This window comes from Amphiprion ocellaris, chromosome 5 (genome assembly GCF_022539595.1).
Source record: "Amphiprion ocellaris isolate individual 3 ecotype Okinawa chromosome 5, ASM2253959v1, whole genome shotgun sequence".
NCBI lineage: Eukaryota > Metazoa > Chordata > Actinopteri > Pomacentridae > Amphiprion > Amphiprion ocellaris.
The window spans coordinates 208,469-232,792 of record NC_072770.1 but is presented as its reverse complement, the minus strand read 5'-3'; the positions used below and the strand labels follow the sequence as shown (position 1 = coordinate 232,792).

The 24,324-nt window shown below is 40.2% G+C and overlaps 2 protein-coding genes across 5 annotated transcripts in view; one reads left to right on the top strand and one right to left on the bottom strand.

The window, feature by feature from the left end:
• Positions 1–1,180: 1,180 nt before the first annotated feature.
• The window catches only part of apobec2a (apolipoprotein B mRNA editing enzyme, catalytic polypeptide-like 2a), a 43,754-nt gene continuing 20,610 nt past the window's right edge, over positions 1,181–24,324 (bottom strand). Inside the window, exons 2-5 of one of the 4 annotated variants that reach the window (XR_004846848.2) lie at positions 19,784–20,008; positions 18,590–18,955; positions 16,474–16,493; positions 1,181–1,449 (exon numbers count right to left, since the gene is read on the bottom strand). Coding sequence is in view for 1 of the 4 variants with exons in the window: in XM_023264011.3 (XP_023119779.1) it covers positions 18,652–18,955; positions 19,784–20,008 (529 nt within the window). In the remaining 3 variants the exon portion in view is untranslated. Of the gene's footprint in view, positions 1,450–5,316; positions 6,612–16,473; positions 16,494–17,206; positions 18,956–19,783; positions 20,009–24,324 lie in introns of those variants that run through there. The other 3 variants (XR_004846846.2, XR_004846847.2, XM_023264011.3) reach the window with 3 other exon arrangements.
• arfrp1 (ADP-ribosylation factor related protein 1) lies at positions 4,505–13,407 on the top strand. Its single transcript, XM_023264007.3, has 7 exons — positions 4,505–4,850; positions 6,606–6,693; positions 7,061–7,143; positions 10,640–10,721; positions 10,855–10,925; positions 11,294–11,394; positions 11,719–13,407. Exons 1-7 carry the CDS (start codon positions 4,758–4,760, stop codon positions 11,804–11,806), a joined length of 606 nt encoding a protein of 201 aa, XP_023119775.1. The 5' UTR covers positions 4,505–4,757; the 3' UTR covers positions 11,807–13,407.

Below are 24,324 nucleotides of genomic sequence, written 5' to 3'. Positions count from 1 at the left end.
GATAACATGAAATGAATGATAAATCCAGTGTAGACATTGTTAATGTGGTAAATGACTATTGTAGCTGGAAACAGCTGATTTTTAATGGAATATCTCCATAGAGGTACAGAGGAACATTTCCAGCAACCATCACTCCTGTGTTCTAATGCTACATTGTGTTAGCTAATGGTGTTGAAAGGCTCATTGATGATTAGAAAACCCTTGTGCAGTTATGTTAGCACATGGATAAAAGTGGGAGTTTTCATGGAAAACATGTCCTTGTCATGTCCATGTCTGGCATCAAAACATGCTCCAGCTTTTCTGTGGACATAAACACGATGATGCTGAAAGGAGAGTTCAGACTTGGACTCATCCATCCAGAGTACCTTCTTCCAGTCATCTGCAGTCCAGTGTTTGTGCTCCCTGGCAAATTTTAGGCATTCTTGGATGTTTGAAGCCTCAATAATGTCTTCTCAGAATCTGTTCTTCCCTTTAAGTTTATACTACTCTCTGTAATCCAGTCCATGTTACTGACCACACTGTGAGAACGTTTTATGTCTCAAAGACCATCCAGCATCATGAACGGCTTTGATTCAGGCTCTGTCTTTCTCACTGAGTTCTCTACGCATCACCATTTTGATTAGGAGTGAAGAATTTCAAACTGAATTTACGTTTTTGTACCCAAATTTGAGAAGAAGAATAACAGATAACCACTAAAGCAGATTTTCCTGTGTAGGAATGCAAGCAGATAGCTGTATTTAGGCATCTCAATCAAAAAATAATTGATGCTTTACTATTTGTTTCAGTTTTTTTGTAAAACAGTGAATTTGAAAACTCACGAATAGCAACAATAATTACATTTAAGCATTAAAGATATTATTTTGATTTAAGATCTTGGACATACTGGTGGATTAACCATTACAGGAAACTAAAAAAAATATGTTGGTAATCAGTAATACTGTTAATTTAGGGCAGCAGTGGCAAAAACCTTTCACTGGGTGGTGGTCTAAGATACATATACTTATGGCATATGTGCACGTTGCAGCACGCAAACAGAGACACTGCATAAGTTCAGAAGATAAGTAAATATATCAAGGTAATGTTGGAAATCAGCCTATTCTGAAATTAATCATAAAAGAATAAAACAATGTGTTAGGCTGTTTCCTCTGGTTCTTTTGATGGAGTAGTCAGGAGAATTCAATTCAGGTTAAAGAGCCTTTATTCCACCAAGATTGAATGTGCAATACAGAGCTCTGGGTCTGAATGCCTTTCCCTAACAGACAACAAGTGTTCAGTCAGTTCAAGCAGAATCAGACTGGCTATTTCTCCCTGACCCAGTATTTTATAATCTAACAGAGTTGTGTGCGCTATGTAAGCATTGATGCGCAGGCTGCTGGGCTAGTTTAGGTTCCTCCCTTCTCTAAAGTGCTGCTGACTCGCTCCCCTGGCCTTGGTTCTTCTTCTGTTTTCCTGTAAAACAATGATACTCTGCACAGCAACAAAACTTTCGACTGCTGTTTGAAAAAATGTCAAGGGCACTCTATGTGTTAGAAATGAATCAATATCACTCAGTATAATCAGCATTGGATATCTGTTTAGCAAATACATCTTTCTGATTAACTATTATAAGCAATTTAGCAGTAAGCATCCAACATTATCAAACATTAATGAGTATATATTCCCACAGTAACCACTGACTTTTCTATACTAAAATCAGTCTGATGTCAGTGTATAATATGATGGAAAAAAGTGACCGCTCCACGGTCTCCACAAGGCTGAAAGAAAAGAAAGAAGTTGAAAATAGCGACATGAAGCTCAGGTCGCACCGTGAAGCGTTTAAGACACTTCAGTCACAGAGTGACTCTCAAATCACAGATAAACGAGGTGCATACCTCTCTATAAAAACCTTTGGACTACAAAGTGGGACGCCATGAGCGTCTTATCGCTGAAAACAAAGAGGAGCTGAAAGCGGAGATGGACGACAAAGTAAGGCAAATCCAAGACAATCTTAACCTGGATGTTGGGCAACTTTCTGCTAGAATGGAAAAGCTGGAAGCAAAGTTGCATCCGGCCTTCAGATTCCACTCTGATGTGTCAGTTATCATTGCTGGCCTTCCCCCTGCAAAGAGTGAAATCTTTCCTGTTGGAAGGATTTCACTGTCACCCTGTACTGTTAATGCTGAGCGTATGAAGCTAAGAGGACGGGGGCCAAGTGTGATTAAAGTGGAGCTGCGATCCCAACAAGATAAAGTGGCTGGGCTTCGTCGGAAACAGAGTTTGAGGGAAAACGAAAGATTTAGCCGTATTTTCATTCACGCTGCAAAGACACACACAGAGAGGCTGATCAGTGACAACTTTAGAACTCTTCTCAGTGAGCTCCCGATTAGAAAGGAGTACTTCCTGACCAGGACTGGGAGGCTGAGGAGGTGTGAGCAGAAGGAGGCAGTGACAGTGGCAGCAGGAGAAGCAGGGCTTCAGGGACAGAGAGCCCGGAGAACTGAACAGGAGCTGCCCACAGCTGACAATTTGACTGGTCCAAATGTTGACACTCTTACAGTCGCGCACTGGAATATTAACGGGTGGACTGTTTGGAACTGTGGATTAAAGAAAAAAATACTATTTGATCATAATCCTGATGTTATCTCACTGAATGAAACACATTTAAGACATAATGATGTCATTAAATTACAGGGCTATACTTAGTTTGGACATAATTGAAGGATCTGGGGGAGTTGGTTTTCTAGTTAAAAATGATTCGTTTGAGTTTTAAGAAGTGAAAGTAAAGGACAAATTCATACAAGGGATATTAGGATGTGTCGTGGTTTCTCTGATGTCCATGATGTGCAGGTGAAGAAGAAATGTTACTAGACACTGACTTTCTCAATAAGTTTTTATTATAAAGAACAACAGCATCGATCAGACAGAAAGACTGCCTGGAAGGATTCAGCCGAATGATCCTCCCCGAATGATAACCAAAGGTCTCTTTTATATGCTTTGGACAGCTTTGAGGTCACAACATGTTTCCTAATTAGATGACATCTGGTCATAAAACAAGACCCTACAGATCAACCCCCTATCATTAAGGCACCCAAAGAGCCATTAGGGCCCCTGAGATCAATGATCATTACCTGGACATAATCACTCCCAATCTAATCACAGCAATGACTTCCTTCAGCAGAAGAACACATTCTTTTCTGACAAGCAGCATATATCTCAGATCAGATACTACAGATTGCAATTTAAGAACAGGTTTTCTGGATATTGTTTTGCATTCTTCACCTGTTTTTTACCCCCAGAAGGATCAACAAGATCATTCAGTTCTCATTCCTTTTTTGGACATTTAACTACACAGATATACAGTCTGTCAGATGTGGATGCTGTTTATTTATGTGGGGATTTCAGCAGTCATATTGGTAATCTTGATGACAGTATAAGTGATGTGAATAACATACCTAATAGGAATAGTCTAGATAGCTTTGTTAATAACTATGGAGAAATGTTAATTACATTTCTGAGAGATGTTAAATGCTGTATGCTCAATGATAGAATACTTTTGAGTAAGAACAACTTCACAGCCTGGCAGCAACTTCACTTATCTGCAAGACACCTATTTTCAGAAAGTTCTTCATCACATTCACGTGTTTAGCGGGAGGAAAAGTGTTTATTTTTCAGGGACAAAACACACTGGAAGAAAGTTCAATAACTTGATATGGATGTGATGCATACAGGATTTCCAGCTAAGTCTGATTTAAGTTACACCTTTCTTTATAAAGGTTTTAGCTCATCAAAACTACCAGGCAAACATTAGTAAAATTAATGTGGCATTTTCCTACATGAAACACATAAAATCAGATATTAAATTCATTTTACATGTGTTTGTGTGTGTGTCTATGTGTCTACATCATAGACTGTATGGTGGGGACATCTACTGGTGACTCTGGATAGACAATGTGCAGTAAATCTAACAGATTTTAAAATATTAATTAATACCCTTTAGCTGAAATTTACCCAGTATATACTACACTAACGAGCTGAATGTAGCTGTATCTGAAGCTGTGGGCGACAGATTAACTCACAAAGTGGATTGTTCTGCTGACGTTCAGTTCAAACACGTTTCACTTTTATTTTGACGGTTTAAGGTTACTTCCGGGTCATTTCCATTCGGTTTGTGGTTTTATTACATTTATTTATTTATTACGTTTTATTTACTTTATGATAAATATAATTTACACTAAATGAAATAACGACCCATTTCTTGACTTTGATTTCTTTTATTTACAATATTAATCAATATTAATTTAAAAAAATAAAAAAGCGAGTCAGCTTTCAACTTTTAAAAAAAATCTTGGTTGAGAATGAAAAAAAAACTCGTTTCGTATTTTTTTCTCTTTTTTTGGTTCGAAACGAAGACACGGAAAAGAAGATTTGCTCGTTTTTGTTTCCGGTGACAGCTTGGATAATGAATTTTATTTTTTAAACCCGAACCCAAGCGACACTGTGTACTTCATTTCCCATAATCCCCTCCGTCTGCTTCCTGGTTAGATTAGACGTAGCATCACTGCCGTGTTTAGATCCGCAGGTAGATCTGAACACACTTATTTCATGTATGTACGGTTGTTGGTCACTCATGTCAACGTCTACGTGTACTCTAACTAGAATGACGTTACAGCGGCGCCCCTTGCTGTCTTTGACGTCATATGTAGGCTAAACTAAGTTAGTGTGCTAACTCAGCGTTAGCGCAGCTAGCGGGTAGTTGCGTCGTTTGCCATTTTTACAAGATGTATACTTTATTATCTGGATTATATAAGTACATGTTCCAGAAGGATGAATACTGCGTGTTGATCCTGGGACTGGATAATGCCGGGAAAACGGTACGTTGATGTTCCACCAACAGACAGTAATGCTAGGGTTAGTACTGCTAATAACAGTAATGCTAATGACAGTAATGCTAGCTGTTGTTCTCAGTGAAACTAGCTGTGGTCGTCTGTCAGCCTCTTCCTTCACAAGTCTGAGTGGAATTCAAACCAAATACAGTTGAACGGCTCTGTTTTAGCAGTTCTGTTCCCTGTTAGCACGGTTTGCTCCTCACAGCCCGTACAGTTCAACAAGTGGAAGGAACAGTTTAGTTCCCAACAGAATCGTTTAGATGACTCCTGGTTTGTCCCCCATGTATCAGAAAACTGCTGTTTTCTGTAAGAAGTAGTTAACCGACAGCGATTCCAGAAAAACGTTCATTTTCAACACTTACTACAGTTCTGGGTGTATTTTAGAAGTTCTAAAAACACTTCTAACAGCACTCAGTAGATTTACAATCATGGAAAAATGATTAGACCACCCTCGTTTTCTTCAGTTTATTGTTCATTTTAAAGCCTGGTACCACTAAAAGTACATTTGTTTGGACAAATATAATGATGACAAAAATAGCTGATAAGAGTTTAATTTCAGAGCTGATATCAGGCATTTCCCATGGTTTTCTTGATAACCAAAGTCATTTCAGGTCTTCCATCCATATCTATGGAACTGTTCTGCCAAAAACACCTTTTAGGATTCCGTGTTTTCTGTCTGTTTTAGTCCCATGATCCACACAGGAGTTAGTACTGATCCATAACCATTGTTTATGATGACTGCAGTCATGCATCTTGGCTGCTCACCACCAGCTTCTGACATTGTTCTGCTGTCACAGCAGCCCATTCCTGTTGCACTTATTCTAACTAATCTGCTTTGTTTTGGGGCTTGTGGTTCTCCATTTAGAGTTTGATGATTTTCCACAGGTTTTCAGTTGGATTTAGATCTGGTGACTGAGCAGCCAAGGCATGGTTCCACTGTTCTGGTTCTCCATCCAGGCTTTAACTGACCTTGTCGTGTGGTAAGGGGCATCGTCTTGTTGGAAAATCCAGTCACTGAGGCAGGAAAGAGTTTTCCAGCTGATGGAAGAAGACGGTTTTCAAGAGTAGCTCCAAACATGACCTGGTTCATTGACCCTGTTGCACCCAGACTGAAACTACCCCAGATGGTCACTGATCCACCCCCATGTTTTACTGTAGGGCCAGACAGTCTGGTTTGTTTCCTCCTAACCAGTAAGTTGGCTGGAGTGGACATCAACTGAAAACTGGATTCATCCCTGAAGAGAACCTTAGTCCAATCATCAACAGTCCAATCCTTGTGATCCCAGCAAAGAGTAACCGGCTTTCCTCTGCCTTTCCTTGATGAAGGGCTTCTTCCTGCCCTGTGTGACTTCAGACCAGCTCCAAGAAGTCGGTTTTGCAGTGGAACTATTACAAACACTTTATTACTTGAGTAAATTAGAAAATGAGGCTTGATAATGAAAAAAATGTTTCTTATACCTCACAAGCTGCAGATACTGTAGTTGGGTCATTGCAGAATTAATATGGTTGGAAGGTCAGTGTTTCCAGACTGTTACTGTAAATATTAAAAAGTGTGTTAGGGAAGAGGCCTGTATATTCAGGATGTTGTATTATTGTCCTGAGCTTGACAGTGGTGATTTTTTCCCTCTTCTTTGTATTCATTCTCTTTAGATTGATGGATTGACAGTGGGAATATCCCTGCTGTCTGCAGTATGGTCACCACCTCAGTCTGATCTGCTCTGACTGTCTCTCTCTCTGCAGACCTTCCTGGAACAAACCAAGACAAAGTTCAGTAAGAACTACAAGGGAATGAATTTGTCAAAGATCACGACTACAGTTGGTTTGAACAGTAAGTGAATGTTGCAGTGTGACTGCAGTTGTAATTAGAAGTGATGAGCATATTAACCTCCCTACAATTTAAAGGTGCTTCACTTTACAGTTTACATGTCTTCTAAAATCAACCTGGCAGGGCTCCATTTAAGTTTCTGGTTGGCAGCATGTATAATAACTACTCACCAAAACACTGTGATCCTAATATTTTGAATATATAATTGCAGTGTTGAAGTAGAGGTAGCAGACTCCAGTCACTTTTTCTTCATTTGACTCTATTTTTTCCCAATGCTGCCTGCCTTTTAGTTCACAGTAGGGGATTTAATTCCTCTGGCTATATTCTATATTTTCTAACATTTTTCTGGATGTCTCACTTTACCCCACAGTTGGAACAATCGATGTGGGAAAAGCTCGTCTAATGTTCTGGGATCTGGGCGGTCAGGAGGAGCTTCAGTCTCTGTGGGACAAAGTGAGTAGGTTAACCCTAACCCTCCTGAGAAGACACAACTCAGGCCTGGGAGAAAGGAGCTGTATTTCTGAAACTACATGTGTAAATACATGTTCAGGTTAAGATTCTGAGAAACAAATGGAAATGTTAGAAGAAAACAGTCGGTGAAGTTATTACAAACCTTTATCTCTCCATCTCAAATCATCACTTTTTTTTTTTAGAACAGTCTGCTGGAATATCTCTGATTTGCCAGAATTTTTTATGGCATAAAATATGTATACTGATTAAGATATTTGTATATTTTAGCTTGTTGTATAAAATAGGGCTGCAACAACGAATCGATAAAATCGATAAAAATCGATTATTAAAAGCGTTGGCAACAAATTTCATTATCGATTCATTGTGTCACGCGACTCATGCGTCACTCGCCATGTCATGGAGCCATCTACTCCATACTCCACTTCAGTGCTGGCTGACTGAAATAAAATTTTGTTTTTTTTAATCAATGCTGGATGACCGAAATAAAGTTTTGTTTAAAAAAACAAACAAAAACAAAAACAAAACAAAACAACCCCCCCCCCCAAAAAACTCCACCTGCAGAGCAACAAAACAGAGCGAGGCAGAGCGGAGGCGGTATTTTCAAAGGAAAAGTAAATTCAACAAATGAAACATGACCGACGCGGAGAAAACAGTTTGACCGAAGTCCTCAAAAGTGTGGCAGCATTTCACGCTTCACAAAACAAAAACATGCGTAACATGCAAGCTTTACAAAAGTAATACGTGATGGAACAGGAGCACCACGATGATGATGCAGCACCTGAAACAGAAACACGTTGGAGTCTCCAATGAGGATGAAGGAGCTCAACAGCAGGTAAGTCACTACATTATCCTACGTTTGTTCTGTTTTACAGTGAGGAAACGTAACGTTAGTCTCTCTGCTAGCTCTTCTGATGCTAGCGTTTGTTTGTTAGCTGATTAATGACAGTGATAGGACACGTGTGTGTGTGTGTGTGTGTGTGTGTGTGTGCGTGCGTGCGTGCGTGCGTGCGTGCGTGCGTGCGTGCGTGCGCTTTGTGTTTTGCTCTTTGGACTACTTACTTGCCTTAACCTAATACTGCAAATATAACAAGATAATTACGGAGTTGTTGTAAATTGTGCTATAATACACACTCATACTATACTGTCTTTCTCATTTCATCAACAGCAAACAATGACAGGCTTCATGATGAGAAAGACATCATGTCCACCACAGCAAGCATCTGTCCTGACTGAGAGCATCCTCAACATGATGGTCACTGACACGAGGCCTCTGTCGATGGTTGAAGACGAAGGCTTCACTACAATGATCTTATTTGCTCTGTCAGTCCAAATCTTCTCTTTCCGAATAAAGCGGCGGAAATTAAAAATGCGTTTTCTTTTTTATCCGATTCATCAATTAACCGAAAAAATTATTGACCGATTAATCGATTATTAAAATAATCGTTAGTTGCAGCCTTAGTATAAAATACTTTGTAGTTTTTTTAAAAATCCTTGACCGCCCTCTTTTGAAATTTTAGGTGTTTGGATGACAGCATGTGAGGAACTATTAGAGGTAGAAGCCTGAAATTTATCATCATGCCATTGATGCAGAATCTTCAACACTGGACAGTTGAAATATGTAAAGAACCGAAGCTGTCATGAAAAGTCCCGTCATTGAGCACAAATCAGTAAAACTACTGATAAAATCAACTAATGATATTTTCTAAATCATTCGTTGTTCTATGTCACAATATTACAAAATGAAACGTATAGAATCCTTTATACTGTGAAATATTTGGTCAAAAATGAGACAGATGCCGATCGTCACAAAATTCCGCTGCATTCCTTGGTGGAGTCCAAATATTTCCTAATAGAAATACCAGTGAAATTATGAGACTTTTGTCCTGGACAGATATTGTCATACGAAAATAGCCTCAAATTTCAGTGTGTGAAAAGACGTGTCTGTCTCAGAAAGTTTTTGAGAAATCATTGTAAAATGTCTCAGATACCATTTGAAATATCCATAATTTATGATTAAAAGAAAGCTTGAATCAAATCAGAGTAGTCAAACAGACACCCCCTGATGGTTGGAGATGGAATCACCCTGATCAGAGTAAACCGGTCACCTGCCAGCTTTCATGTGTCAAATGAGAGACGTGGATGTGAAGGTATGAGTTTACTGATAAACTCCTGATCATTTTAGATGTTGTAGACTAAGGTGTAGCTCAGTGAATTCAACTGGAGGTGGCTGCAGATAAAACAGACCAAACAGTTTATGGCATAATTCAGCACAAATTCAACCACATTTCCAAAGTATCAGCCAAACAAAATCTAAATGAATGCATGTTTCTGTCCACTCATGTGGTTATGTGGAGTGGATTGTTTAGCAGTCAGGTGAAGAAGAAGACACAAAGAAGAATGCTCTTATAGGAGGTCTAATCTGGGCTCATCTGATGTTTTCATCTCCTCATACTTTGGGATACCTTTGACGCTTCAATGGTTCAGTTGCACTTTATGGCATTTTGTTGAAATACATCAACTTTTCCTTCTCAGTCATGTGTAACACTTGATATTTTCGTTTTTTCTCCCTCTCAATTGTTGGAGCTTTTACTTTTTCTCTTTTGGAAAATGTGCCTGTAGCCAGGTGACTGGAAGCACATTTAATGTAAAACAATGAAATAAAATGGTGTTAAAGGCAGCTGGAACCATCTGTCAGACAGCGTGTGATATCCTGAGGAAACATTAGGCTTTTCGTAGTGTCAGTGCTGGCCTGAACTGAACAAACAAATCTTTTTTACAAGTTCTTTTGTGAGCTTTGTCATGATACACGCTGTCTACAGAAAACAGCCATGTGTTCAGACTCAGAAGTCTGACATGACAAACGCTCTTGTTTTCTCCAGATCATTTTAGTTTTCAAGTAACTGACAAGCAAATACATGGAAGCACCCGACATCTGAAATAATGTTAAGAATCTTTAGTTCAGTGTGACCGACTTCCTCCTGGCTGAACGTGGCTTTATGAGCCGACTCAGTGCTGCACCCCTTCACAAACCTGTACACCTGAACTGACTGCTGCTGATACCAGTAACTGCAGCACAGATGGACTACCAAGAAGGGGGCGGGGGACACCAGTCTGTCACAGGGCTACATACAGAGACAAACAATCACTCTCACATTCACACCTACGGGCAATTTAGAATAATCAATTAACCTCAGCATATTTTTGGACTGTGGGAGGAAGCCGGAGTACCCGGAGAAAACCCACGCATGCACAGGGAGAACATGCAAACTCCATGTAGAAAGATCCCGGGAAAGCCGGGACGCAAACCAGGGATCTTCTAGCTGCAAGGCGAAAGTGCTAACCACTACGCCACTGTGCAGCCCTGTCAACATATCAACTTTTGGATTTTCATCCCACCTTCTATCACCATGGTTGAATCTGTTGTCAGCTCAGAAGCCTGCTCTGATGTGCTGTTTCTATTCTCTGTGTTTATCTTCAGTACTACGCTGAGTCCCATGGAGTGATCTATGTGATAGATTCCACTGATGAAGAGCGCCTGTCAGAATCTAAGGAGGCCTTTGGTGAGTAATGTTTGTCTACTGTTTTCTGAATAAAATGGTTTGTGTCTTTAAAATAATGTCATTCTGGTCGACAGGTTTGTGTCTGTTGTGACTGTGGTAGTTGAATCAGTAATTAAAGTCTGGTCTCCTGCAGAGAAAATGATCAGCAGCGAGGCTCTGGAAGGCGTTCCTCTCCTGGTGCTCGCCAACAAGCAAGACGTACCGGTACGGATACACATTATTTCTCTGTGTTTTGTTCCTTCTTTCCACACTAAGATAACATTTGTTTCAGCAATACATTAAATATATCAAGTCAGAATTCAAAAATACCTTCTCTCGTTTCATAATATATTAAAAATCTTGAGGTTGTGCGGTGTCGGCTGGACTTTAAAAGGCTTCACCTCAGGGTTTCTGATGGATCCTTTTTTATTGTTTTCTGTTTTCTAAATTCCGTAGCCGTGAATTGTTTTAATAATGACACCATTGATTAGAAATGAGAGTAATTAGTTACCCTGTGGTGTGTACGGTGGTTCTGGCAGCTTTGTTGTTGCTGACGCTGCCTTCAGTCATGTGTGTGTCTGCTCTGTTCCTAGAACTGTCTGTCAGTGCCGGACATTAAAACAGCCTTCAGTGACTGTGCCCCGAAGATCGGCAAGCGAGACTGTTTAGTCCAGCCGTGTACGGCCCTCACAGGGTAAGACTCAAAGACAAGCTGGTCCTGCACATGCTGCTGGCTGCAGGGGCTGAACACATGGTACATGTGCAGTTAGCACAATGCTAACCCTGATGGCATGCTATAAGTGAAGGACTAGTGCTCTGGCAAACATTCACATGGAGCTTCTAGAGTTTTCCCTCCATGAGAGCCAGCAGGTCAGAACAAACAGACTAGTGACAGCAGCTGTGTCGTGTACTGTCTCCTGTTCCACCTGTCATTCTAACTGGACCTCAGCGCTTACAGCCAGTTATCTTGATGAACCAGTTCCTTACAGTTGCCATTCACAACATCTTTGTGTTTCAGGGACGGAGTGAACGAAGGCATTGAGTGGATGGTGAAGTGTGTGGTCAGGAACATCCACCGGCCGCCCAGACAGAAGGACATCACATAATCAGAACTATCATCACCTCCTGGTTGTGATCTTGGACTGGAACTTTCTCCTTGAGGACACTCCATGTAAACCCTGGAGCTGATGACTCTCCTAGTGTTTCCTGTGACGTTGAATGGTTTGGATTTCTACTTTTAGAGTGCAGCAGTATTTTATCACCAAGCATAACTTCAGATCTGCCTCTTTGCACTTGTGGTTTCTTCTGCTTCTTCAGACTGAGCTGCTGCCTGGATCATTGCTGCCTCTACAAACCTTCACTGACACCTTCTCACATAAAATATACACAGCTGTCATGAAGCGGTTCCTGTTTTTTATCTAATTCGTGGAGCAATGTTAAGTTCACGTTTATAGTTGAATTGGAAAGTAAATTATCCTCTTGTGTCAGCAAATAATAATACTGCAGCAGCAGCTGTGTTTCAGACAGAAACAGAACCTTTTAGAGTGTGTTGGTGGAAACAGCGTTTACACTTCAGGTGGTTGGTCAATCTTTTAATGTTTTTCACTACGTCTGCTCATTAGCTGTCACACATCAACATTTTAACCTGTCTGTCCCTTTCCAGCATTCAGCGTTTGGTTTGACCCTTTGTGCTGTTTGTGTTCCTCTAAACAAGTGGAGACCACTTCCACCTTGTCCTGTGGCTTCAGCACTGTTTCTGTGACTCTGTGAGGTCAATCAGGACACGACTCTAACCCCATGTAACACAATACAGCATCTAACCCTGTAACTACACAGAGCCTCTGCTGGCAGGTAGAACAGAAGGGATGTTAGTAGTTTTAACCCACATGGAAATGAGAATACCAGCATTAGCCAGAAACCAAAAGTATGTAAAAATACATGTATGTGTGAATTAGTCCATCATTCTGATCTGAAGTGAGACTGGAATCATCATGGAGCTGATTTGTTTGAGCTGCAGGAAGTAGAAGAGGCTCAAGTGGAGAGAGGATGTTCTGGAGAAGGCCTCGGTGTACAGCTACAGCTTAGACTTTTTAAGGCAGGAAGGGATTTTTTTTCATGGAAAAAAACTCTAAATACGTGACTTTGATCAACAACAGCAGTTTGATTCTCCACAGAGCAAGGATTCTGTTTTTACTTGTCAACATGTTTCAAGCTATCGTAGAGTAATATTATGGATTTACAGCTACAATAACATGAATACCTGTTGGACAGATGAGTAGAAATCAATCAGTCTGATGAGTTTTCTGTTCTAGTGTCTTAATATTGAGATCTAGAACTCCTGTGGTCCATGTTTTGGAGGAAAAGGAGAATAGCTACTTTACCTCCAGTGCTGTATATTATTCTGTTTGTGTTGCTTTTCTCAGTGAAGCTCCATGCAGGAACCCAACAGTCCTTCCAGATGTGTGCTCTTGTCTTCATCCTTTGGCCTCTGTAAATTATCCATAGTTGGATTTCTCATTGATTTTTTTTTGACTTACTCTGAAAATGTTAAAATGTATAATTTGTGGCGACACTACAGGTGACTGGGTAACTGGATATGAACTCCATTAAGTGTGCTGAATGGATGTATGAAGTACTTAAAACACTTCTGTCAGTCACATGAACTGTGTTAAACAGGTTATTATAATAAAACTCTCTGTTCAACAAACCAGAACTTGTCTGTATTTCAGATAGTGGATAGGAACTTTACTACTAGGACTCACATTGTCCCTGTAAACCCTCCTTCCAGCAGCAGATGGGTCCCCCACATAAAGAGCCGGGTTCTGCTCCAGGGTTTTTCCCTGTTAAAAGGGGGTTTTTCTTGCCACTGTCTCTTTAGGGCTGCTCTGGAGGTTCATATGGGTTCTGGAAAGCATTTTGAGACAATTTGGCCTGTAAAAATAAAATTGAATTGTTTAAACTTTTTGAGTTGTGAGCTCACTATAATACATTTCTGCATTTTAACCCAAACAACCACGAACAGCTGTCAAACTATGGACAGAAAGTGTACTTCAAAAGTGGGCCTATTCAATTGGCGGCCCGCGGGCCCCTCACAACTGGCCCACCCCCCAATGACCCCTTTCCAACCATCTAAAGCAGCCCTATTCAACTAGCGGCCCGCGGGCCACATGCGTCCCGAAAGCAACCCTCGAGACGACAAGTTCTTACAAAAATTCCAACATTATTGCGAACATTGAATGCAACACTTGCCGTAACCTAGCAACTAACCCAGAATGCATTGCGTTGAGGAGACGCGTTTGAAAAGTTAACATTAGCAGTTCTATACAGGCGAAAATAGCAGCATGTCTTTTCCTATCCTGAAACGACAAATCGGCGAGGAAAACCGTCGGTTTAATCCTGCGTGGACTGACAAGTATTTATTTATTTACCACCAAGTCCGAACGTCAAACCAGTGTGTTTACTCTGCAACAAGTGCGTTGCAGCGCTGAAAGATTATCATGTCCGAAGACACCACATTGAAAAACATGCCGCGTTTCGGACAAACTTTCCCGAGGGATGTCATGAGAGAGCGGCTATAATTCAGAGTTTGACTGCATCTTACAACCGGAGCTGTACTACAATGAAGCGGACCTGCACAGCTCAGGAAAGGGCCACGAAAAAGAGGCCGTTCACAGACTCAGAAACTGTGAAGGACTGCATGTTGGCTGTCGTGGATGAAGTTTTAACGGACGATCAAGTTAAGATGAGTGTGACATCTGCTATCAAACAGGTCTGACACGTCAAACATTCTCGCCACAGATGTCTTCGAGACATGGTAAGTGCAACAAAGCAGCGTGCTGTAGCAGACACTAAAGGTAGTTTTATGTATTTATGTGACTATTTTATGTTCACTTATTATAAGTTTAATATTTAAGAAAGACATTTTGTTTTGACAGTTATTTCACTTAGTTGCACTTTATCATGCACTTTGATGTCAGCTTTATTTCATTTCAAAGGAATAGTAACGGGGGCGCCCGTATAGCTCAACGCGTTGAGCGGGCGACCCATGTACAGGGGCTGGTCCCCGACGCAGCTGTCCCGGGTTCGATTCCCGCTCGCGGCCCTTTACTGCATGTCTTCCCCTGACTCTTCTCCCATTTCCTGTCTCTCTCTCACTGCACCTATCCAATAAAAGCCGATAAAAGGCCAAAAAAAAAATAACTTTAAAAAAAAAAAAAAAAAAAAGGGATAGTAACTATCACTGTGCCTACTGTTTTTTGTTATTTCAAAAGAAGAAAAAGTCTCAAGTTCTGAAAAGTTACTGTTAACCAAGTTACTTTTTAATGCACTTTGAGATGTGACCAAAACAAAAGATGGTGTTTCTAATCGGCACTTAGTTTTTATGTTCATATGCACCTTAACATGTGCTTATATTTACCTATCAAAATGTGTTGAAGTTGTGTGTTTGAATGTAAAATTTAAAGAAGCAGTATTTCAGCACAGGTTTAGTTTAAGTACTGCTCTTCTATTATGTTTATGTCCTTTTGGATGTGGCAATACGTTTATAAACATCCAGTGTCTTTGTTATCTGTTTGTGTTTATTTTAAATGGTTAACTTTGCTCAGTGTCTGCTAAAAACATCCGGCCCAGCTCATGTTCTTAGTATTAAAATCCGGCCCCAGTGAATTTTTAATTGAATAGCCCTGCTCTATGCTTTAAGATCAGGATTAAAACTTTGCTCTTTGATAAAGCTTATAGTTAGGGCTGCTCAGGCTCCCCTGATCCATCCCTTAGTTATGCTGCTATATGTTTAGACTGCTGGGGGATTCCCATGATGCACTGGGCTTGTCTCCTCTCTCTCTATACAGTTCTACACCACCACTACAGATCACTAACTGTGTGTTTTCTATCTCTGTAGTTTGTGTTCTGTTCTTTCTTTGGGTGTCTCTGGATCTGGAGCTACACATCTCTGATCTGCAGTTTCTGGACTCACTGGTCTCCAAAATGTCTATTGTTGTCTTGCGTATTCTTGTCTGTTTTCCTTCTGCTGTCCTGCTAGCTCCAGAGGGAACTTTGGATTGTTGGTTTCTCTGTTTAAAGCTGCTCAGGTGTTCGCCTTCTTATGTGAATCACTTTGAGAAGACAGATGTTGTATTTTGTCAGTATATAAATAAAACTGAACTGAAATGTAATATGTTTATTAGAATTTTTGAGTCAGCTTACCAATACCAAATACGATGGGTGGAACAAGTTTGCGTTGCTAAAATCAGTCTGCTAACTGAAAAATCACAAAGATCCCATCCTGATGTAGTCCTTACTAACAGTGGATGCTTTACTTCATGTGTGATAAACTATGTGAGGGTAAATCAGAAAGTTCTTACCCCTGAAGAGAGATAGTTCCCATATTGAGACTGAACTTTACACTACCTTATATCACTATGCACAAAAATTTGCTGCTGTAGCTCCAGGACAATCAGTCCGTCCACACAGGAGACAGAAACAGGAAGATGTAGCTCCATGAACCTCACTAACCCGACCTGCACCATCTGACTTCTGCTTCCAGACTGAACCTGTGTGTTCCCTGTTTTCAGAGCGATGGTGGAGTCATTAATGCTGTTGAGGAGTATCTGAAGGATTAAGATGTGACCTTCTCCTGTGGTCTAGTTAAGCTTCAACACCAGTGGACTGAGTGGATTCAAGTTAAAGGAGATTATGTTAAAAAATAATGCAACAACAATCTTTCTCATGTGACACTTTCTGGTGAGGCTGAGAACTTTTTGAAGTACCCTCATACCTGTAGATACATGTGATGTCCTGAGACCAAGGACAGATTCGAAGAAAAGTCCAAAACCGCAGGTTTCGGAAACACAGCAGGATTCAAACACAGGCAGCCAGTTACCGAGGCAACCAGTGCAGGAAGGCAGCAGAAAACAGAAAGAATAAAAATTCACGGGTACATGATGCTTCAAAAACAGAGAAAATTAGTCAGAAAAACAAGTTAGGAACACATACGGTTCATGCACAAGAAATGACAAAATAACACGAGGAGCAGTGAGAATGCTGGACGAGGATCAGTACAAAGACTATCTGGAAAAGAATTGAATAGGTAAAAATACACTGCAATGATTGGCTGATAGAACAAGTAAACCTGTAAATGCATGGAAACAAAGCCTATACAAAATAAAACAGTCAGCGATTAATCAAAGTCCATGTGGGTCTGTCAGCGAGAAAAGGCTTCAGCCCTGCAAATGATCAGCAGGGACAGAAAACACACTGATGGATATCCCTGCTTGTTTCTAACACTTACTCTCAGTGAAAAGATCTTTCTTCCCTCTCAGGAACTTTGACCCCTCTGAACACTCAAACCCACTGGCAGGTTTTAAAGGCATGTTGTCTCTAAAAAACAGCACTAACCTACAACATTTTTTATCCTATCATCCTATCATCCTACACTGAACAGAGAGAATGGATGGATTTTCAACTTTCAGTCTTTGAACTCATCATGCAGAAAGTCAACAAATCTAAGATAAATTCGAGATTTTTTTATTCTACACACTTTATTCAAAACATTTCCAAAAACTGCAGCAGATCTACAACAAACTGTTCATGTCATTGACCTGTTCACTCCTCAGTGTTTCTGAGTTAAACTGCAGCCTGTGTTTCCTCCGTACGGAGATGAGGTCAGGACTAAAACAGGTCAAATTAAACAGACTTGCATTTACCATTTACAAGAGCTGTGTAATCTGGGATCTGAAAAATGAAGCCGAGGGACCAGAAGTCTGATTGTATAGAAAACATACAGCACTGTTCATTTTGTAAATCATGGCTCTATTTAGAAGAACACAAACAATTATGCTGAATATACTTCAGGGTGAGGCGACCTTTAGTCCAGTTTCAACAAACAAAGATGATGATGACCAAATGCCAAACTGAAGGCTTCATACTGGCTGTCCACCACTGTCCCTATCTGTCCCTATGTCCATCTGTTAGCAAGGTTTCCTGCACTACTACTGCCTGTAGATCAGCTGAAACTCTCAGCACATTTAGTCCATTCTGAAGACTTACCTGTTCTCAGCTGCTTTTGACTAAGTTCTTCTAACAGTTATTTTAAATCTTATTTTATGACAAACTCTGCAGTGTAACTTTTAAAATGTCCTTGTTTCCTAACTTCTGTTTTTGATTCTTTTACTCTTCTGCACCCTTAAATTTTAATGACCTTTTTAATGATTTTATAAATGTGTTTTCTTTCTTTTTATAATTGTGTTTTCATGTGCTGTTTTAATGTCCTTGTGAAGCACTTTGAATCGCCTTGTTGTTGAAATGTGCTATATAAATAAACTAACTTTAACTTTCTAACTTTTAGCTTTACTGAAAGAAAAAAGACTTTACATGTTTACAACTAATATAGAACCTGGAAAATTTAGGTGAGACAAAATAGTTTGCCTTTTTCTTATCCCTAGATGTAAATACTGAGCTAAAAACAGACAAATACACCCTACACCTAACACACAACCAGGCAATTAATGCAAAGAAACTGTCATTTCACCCAGCTCAGCCAGAGACAGAAAACAGTGGAGCTTTCCTTTCAAACTTCTGGTTTTCTGCTCTAGTTCTGCTGCTGACTGGTGTCACTGGTATAAATGTCAGGATTTTTCTGGGTTTGAGTTCTACTTAATGAACTCAGGCTACTATGTTTTGATTTCTATTTGTTTCAAGGCTTCCCTGTTTGTAGCTGGTACACCTGCTGATTCCCTCCTTATTTTTGTTTCTTAACAACCTCCGTCTTAAATATTTGCACAGCTTTTTAAAATAAGACCTTTTTTTAACACCTATGCTTTAAATGAGAAACATATCATAAATGTGTGCATAAAATATGAATGGACACAGCACATTTTGAAGAGCATATTTACCATCACAGCTCCTTAATTCAGTCCTGGTGTGAAACAGACGCTTCCTTCCACACTTACTGTCGTCACTCCAGAATGTCAGCCAGCTTTTCATGATAAAACTCATAGTTTTCTTTGCAGTCCTCCCACAGGTTCAGAGGTTGATCATCGCTCTCCACAAATGTGTCCCAGGTGTAGGAGAAGTCGAGAGGCTTCATCACCCTCAGCTTACAGCCAGCGGCGTGCAGTGCCTTCAGCCCAGCCTGGATCTCCTCTTCCTCCCACTCAAACAGTCGAGCAGCAAAGATACTCAGCTTTATGTTCTTCCTGGACTTCAACACTTCAGCTATTTTAGCAGTGCAGGCAGAGCAGGGACTGGAGGACACGTACCTGAGGAGAAGAGAAAAAAAATCTGTTTTAATGCATTTTACAAAATTAAGAAAAATGTCACTGATTATGAAGTTTCTGTCTAAACAAAACTACAACTTATTGTGTTACCTGTATGTATTTTTAATGTTTCTTAGTTTGTTAAAGTTGTATGTCTGTATCTATGGCAACAGAAACATAATAAATCTGATATCCATGTGTACCTGCAGGGTGGACCAAATACATATTCTGTGTTTTATGTATTACTATTTTATGTAACCAGATTTGACGTATGTCAGATGATAGAGCAGATGACACAAGAGGATTGTTGTCAACGATATTAGACCATAAGTTCCAAAATGCAGACTAGATGCTTCTGAAGGAACATAAACGAGCATTCAAAAGTGTGGGCTCACCCAGATAATTCCATGTTTTCCATGAAAACTCCCACTTTTCTCCATGTGCTAACATAACTGCACAAGGGTTTTCTAATCATCAATGAGCCTTTCAACACCATTAGCTAACACAATGTAGCATTAGAACACAGGAGTGATGGTTGCTGGAAATGTTCCTCTGTACCCCTATGGAGATATTCCATTAAAAATCAGCTGTTTACAGCTACAATAGTCATTTAGCACATTAACAATGTCTGGATTGGATTTATCATTCATTTAATGTTATCTTCATTGGAAAAAAAATGCTTTTCTTTCAAAAATAAGGACATTTCTAAGTGACCAAACTTTGAATGCTCGTGTAAATGTGTATAGAAACGCAGGTGGCAAAATATTCAGTCATAGAAAAAAAACAGAAATATTGTCTAGACTGAAAATAAGTTGTGTTTAAAGTATCTACCAGGTGACGGTGCACTTGGTTGCAGGATCACAGTGTGGCAGACACTGTGTGAAGAAAGCCTCCTCAGCATGAGTCCCGGCATGTTCGTCCTCCAGGAAGCCTCTCAGAAGCCCATCCATCGTGTTCCCTCTGTCCACTAAGTAACACAGAATGGTTTTGTTGCGGCCCGAGGAGTATTCAACATTCTTGAACTGGAACTTAAACACAAAAGGATCTATCCGGTCTCTGTGTGAAACAATGAATGACAAACAGTTGCATGTTAATGGTCACATCCTGACCTGAGGCTGTATTATTTCTGTCTGAAAACAGATCCATGTCTCGGGGTGTTGGGGAATAATCTCTTCCATAAAGAGGAAGATAACAACAGCTGACAGCAGGTGGACTGCCAGACCTTAACATGGTTCAGGGGAACCATTACATTCAATGTAATGCTTAAAAAAAGCATAATTTCTGCTGTCTGAGCAGAAAAGGGAAACTTACAAATACAAATCTGGCAGCAGGGGCATCTAACCTGAAGAGATAGATGTCTCAGAACTCCAGGCAAGGACCAAGTGGTTTAACAGTAACATCAAAGCAGTGGTCATTGTAGCACCTAAACGTTGTTTTCTGTGTGATTATGTCATTTCTGTGTCATGATGTAGGTTGTTTTTGGTGCCAGTCATTGGTTCGGTTCACAGAGTCTTACTCAGTTTAGAGTAAAAATACCCAAAGACTCACGGCTTCAAGACAATGACAGTCCTTCAGATTGTCCCAAAACAACTCAAAATAACTACAATATCAGAAACATGGAGTAACGCTGATAAAGGACTTTGAATTGGATGATCTGGATTTAAATTATGAACAGGAAGAACACGAGTGGAGGAGGAGTGGCTTTATATGTGGACAATGACTTGGATTATAAAGTAGTAGAAAATATGACAGCTGTTATTGACAACCTATTAGAACGTACAACATTTAAAATCTGTGAAGAAATAAAGAAAAATGTGATAATAAACTGTATATATAGAGCACCAGGATCAAGTATGGAAGCATTTAAGGACTGGGAGAAAGAAATGTTTTCTAGAGCCAATCAGAAGCTTATCTTCATCTGTGGTGGTTAGAGCATCAATCTGCTGAATCCAAATAAGCATCAAATAAATGATGAATTTATCAGTCCAATGTACAGTAAGAGCTAAAGTCCATAAATCACCAGATCCAGCAGAATCACATCCCACAGCGCCACATTAACCGACAACATATTCACCAAGGACACTGAAAACAATCCAGTGAGCGACTATTGACCAGCGACATCAGCGATCAATACCAGTGATTACAGAAAAATCCGCCCTGATGAAAAACACAGAGGAAACCATGAATGCATTAAAGGAAGACAAAACAGCACTAAACTGTGAAACTGTATATTAAGAAAAAGATGTAGACAACACATATAATACCTTCTTAAGAATATTCACATCGTTATATGATAAAAAATAAAACAATAGAGCAGAAAACAAAATCACACAGATGGACCATGGAGGACAACGAAAAATACACTCTAGAGAATTCATCAAACAAAGAACTAAAGAAGCAGAAGATAAGTATAAAAGTAGAGTAACTGTCTAACATGCCTCTGTAATTTATCATTCCAAACCAGTCAATTTCCAAATAAAATGAGAACAGCTAAAGTTGTATAAAACTGGGGATAGACACCACTTCATATTACACGCCTGTTTCTTTGATTTCACAATTCTCCAAAATTCTATAAAAACTATTCATGAACAGATTCACAGATAAACATAAACTACGCTCAGATTCAGGTCAAACATCGCTGGCTTTAACAGAATCAGCCACGGAATAGATCACAAACAGTATCAGTTGTAGTTTTAATGGATTAAAAAGAAGCTTTAGAACCATAAACCATGACATATTAATCACTACAGCAGAACGGTCTGGGATCAGGGGGTGAAAAGTTCCTGAATGGAGAGGAAACGATCAGTGGAGTTGGACAGTGATCATCAGGATGCTTGGACATTTCTGGTGAAGTCCTCCAGGGGTCAGTAGTGGATGTGTAAAGGGTTAAAAATGTTTATCTTAGAGATGAATGGGAATACAGTTAAAAGGTTAAATATGTCATAAGAAAAGATTAAAAAGTCATTGAGACTAAGACAGCTAATTGCTAAAAATGTTATGTTAAAAATGTGTTTAAAAACAGATACCCTTATATAGAAAATTTTTTAAAAACTATTTCACTGTGTCTAAGTATGTAAAAAAAAAACTAATTTCATGGTGCATTACTGATTTCTGTGTCAAAGCAATTTTCAAACAGGTCACTAGATGGCGCATAGTGCCAGAGAGGAACATAAAACTGCCTTGAGGCACTTGCTGCAGAATAAATCCTGCTGCCGAGCTGAATGGAAGCTAAAACGTGTGTCTCTTTGTTTACACATACAGGTGGGTTTATATTCCTCAAAACCATATGCATGTACCCCAGAATAAGGGCATATTGTGTTGTGAATTCTTGGATATAATGTGCAATGTTTAGAGTCGAGTTTTGTCGAAGTTATGGGTAGAGATATAGCTGTTTTGTCGCATGCGACCACGCTAGGCTAGCGGACCTGTTGCTAATAAGCTAAGTAAGTTGCTAACACAGAATCAGTAAAGTTTGACACTGTTAGTTTAAATGTTGTTTCGTGTGTAATTTGGAGTGAATTCAAAGAATATGTAAGTGACCGTGACAAGTTTGTATGGAGAAATGTTTTGCATTTGTTTTCTGAAGCCCACAATTGTTTATGTCAGATTCAGAATACTGTCTATACATCTGGTATTATTGAGTAATTTCCAAATTAATAGAATATTTTGTGTCATTATTTCTTGTTCAAGAAAGCAGAATAAATCCTGCTGCCGAGCTGAATGGAAGCTAAAACGTGTGTCTCTTTGTTTACACATACAGACAGGATTTATAAACACACCCCACCTGACACCTGCCGGGCCAGGGGGGTTACATTTCTGGGGGCTCGTCCCGGGATCAGCACCTTTCACTCGTGGTAGCTGATCATCTATAACTGAACCTGATGTAAAGATCCCAGACCAACGTGCTACACTGATTTCTGAGGTGGAGAGATGACTGCGCTTCAAGAACTGCGGAGGGAGATCCAGAGGAAACTCCATCAGCTGATCAACGCCGCCAGAACAGATCTGCTCTACAAGCTGGTAGCCTCTATCAATGATGGGGTACAGGAAGATATACCAGGGGATGATGCAACAGATGTGGAACTCTACGACTTCATCATGGACTTTATGAGAAGTGACACGTTGGTGAGTCTGGAGGACAGTGGCATGAGCCGCCTGTTAATCTTCAATGACCTGATCACTGAACTGCAACAGCCTGCATCAGCTTCAGAGGAGCAGTGTGAGTTCCCGGCAGAAGCTGTGTCGCTTGAGGTACCTCCAGTGGTTCTTGCAAAGCCAGACAGATCATCATCTGTAACAAGTCAGGTGACTGATGTGATAAAGCTGACAGATGTTGCTGCTTTATTACCTCGAAGAGAGTTCAAAATATACAGTGGACAGATTTCTGACTCAGACTCTGATGTTAGTTATACCTCACTGTGTAGACAGATTGAAGAAGGGCTAGCTGAGAATTTCACTGAGGCAGAAGTTATTCGTACTGTCTTAAAAATAATCAAGCCTGGTACATTCAAAGACATGCTTATGACAAAAGAGGGGTTAACTGTAGCTGAGCTCAAACGTTTTCTGAGAGCACACTTACGTGACAAGAGTAGTGCAGAGTTATTCCAGGAGCTTAGCAATGCTAGACAACAGGAAAGAGAAACTCCACAACAGTTCATGTACCGACTCATGGGACTGAAACAACGAATACTGTTTGCTTCTCAGCAAGGTAGTTCAGAGTTTCAGTATGATAGCAAACTTGTGAGTGGAGTATTCCTTCATTCACTATATCAGGGAATAAGTGAGAAATATGTATATGTTAGGAGAGACCTTAAACCTGTTATGACCAACACAAGTGTAACTGATGACTTTATACTTGAAATTATTACCAAATCAGTTAGGGAAGAGGTCGCGAGACAGGCACGCCTTGGTCAAACAAACAAAGCTAAAACAGTTGCAGTTAATGCCACTCAGCAAGCAGACAGACATGTAGTCCAGCCTTCAGTGGAAGTCCAAGCCAGTGTTCTTCAAACCCAAGCAGAGGTACAGGCAAACCGCACAGCTATACATGAACTAACAGCCAATGTCGCCGCCTTGGCTAAGACGATAGAGAAGGCTCTCACCCCTGTGGCAAGTGCTCCAGAGTCAGCACAAGTTAACTTAGCAAGTACAGTGCAACCATCCAACTCTGCCACCAGGGGGAAATGTAAGCAATGTGCAGCCCAAGGCGCTACAAGCTGTCACCATTGTTTTAAGTGTGGTAAAGAGGGACACAGAGCTGTGGGCTGCCTGTCAAAGACTAAGCTCATGGGAAACGAGATGAGGTCACTGGGGAGGGACCACCAGTGACCAACCAAGAGCCAGAGTCCCATGTCACAGTGATCAACAAAAAC

Bases quoted from the DNA above. Each gene is read 5' to 3' on its own strand.
- arfrp1 (XM_023264007.3), top strand. From the start codon at position 4,758: ATGTATACTTTATTATCTGGATTATATAAGTACATGTTCCAGAAGGAT. The intron at 4,851-6,605 runs GTACGTTGATGT...CTCTCTCTGCAG, and splicing joins TGGATAATGCCGGGAAAACG to ACCTTCCTGGAACAAACCAA. The intron at 10,722-10,854 runs GTGAGTAATGTT...GGTCTCCTGCAG, and splicing joins AGAATCTAAGGAGGCCTTTG to AGAAAATGATCAGCAGCGAG.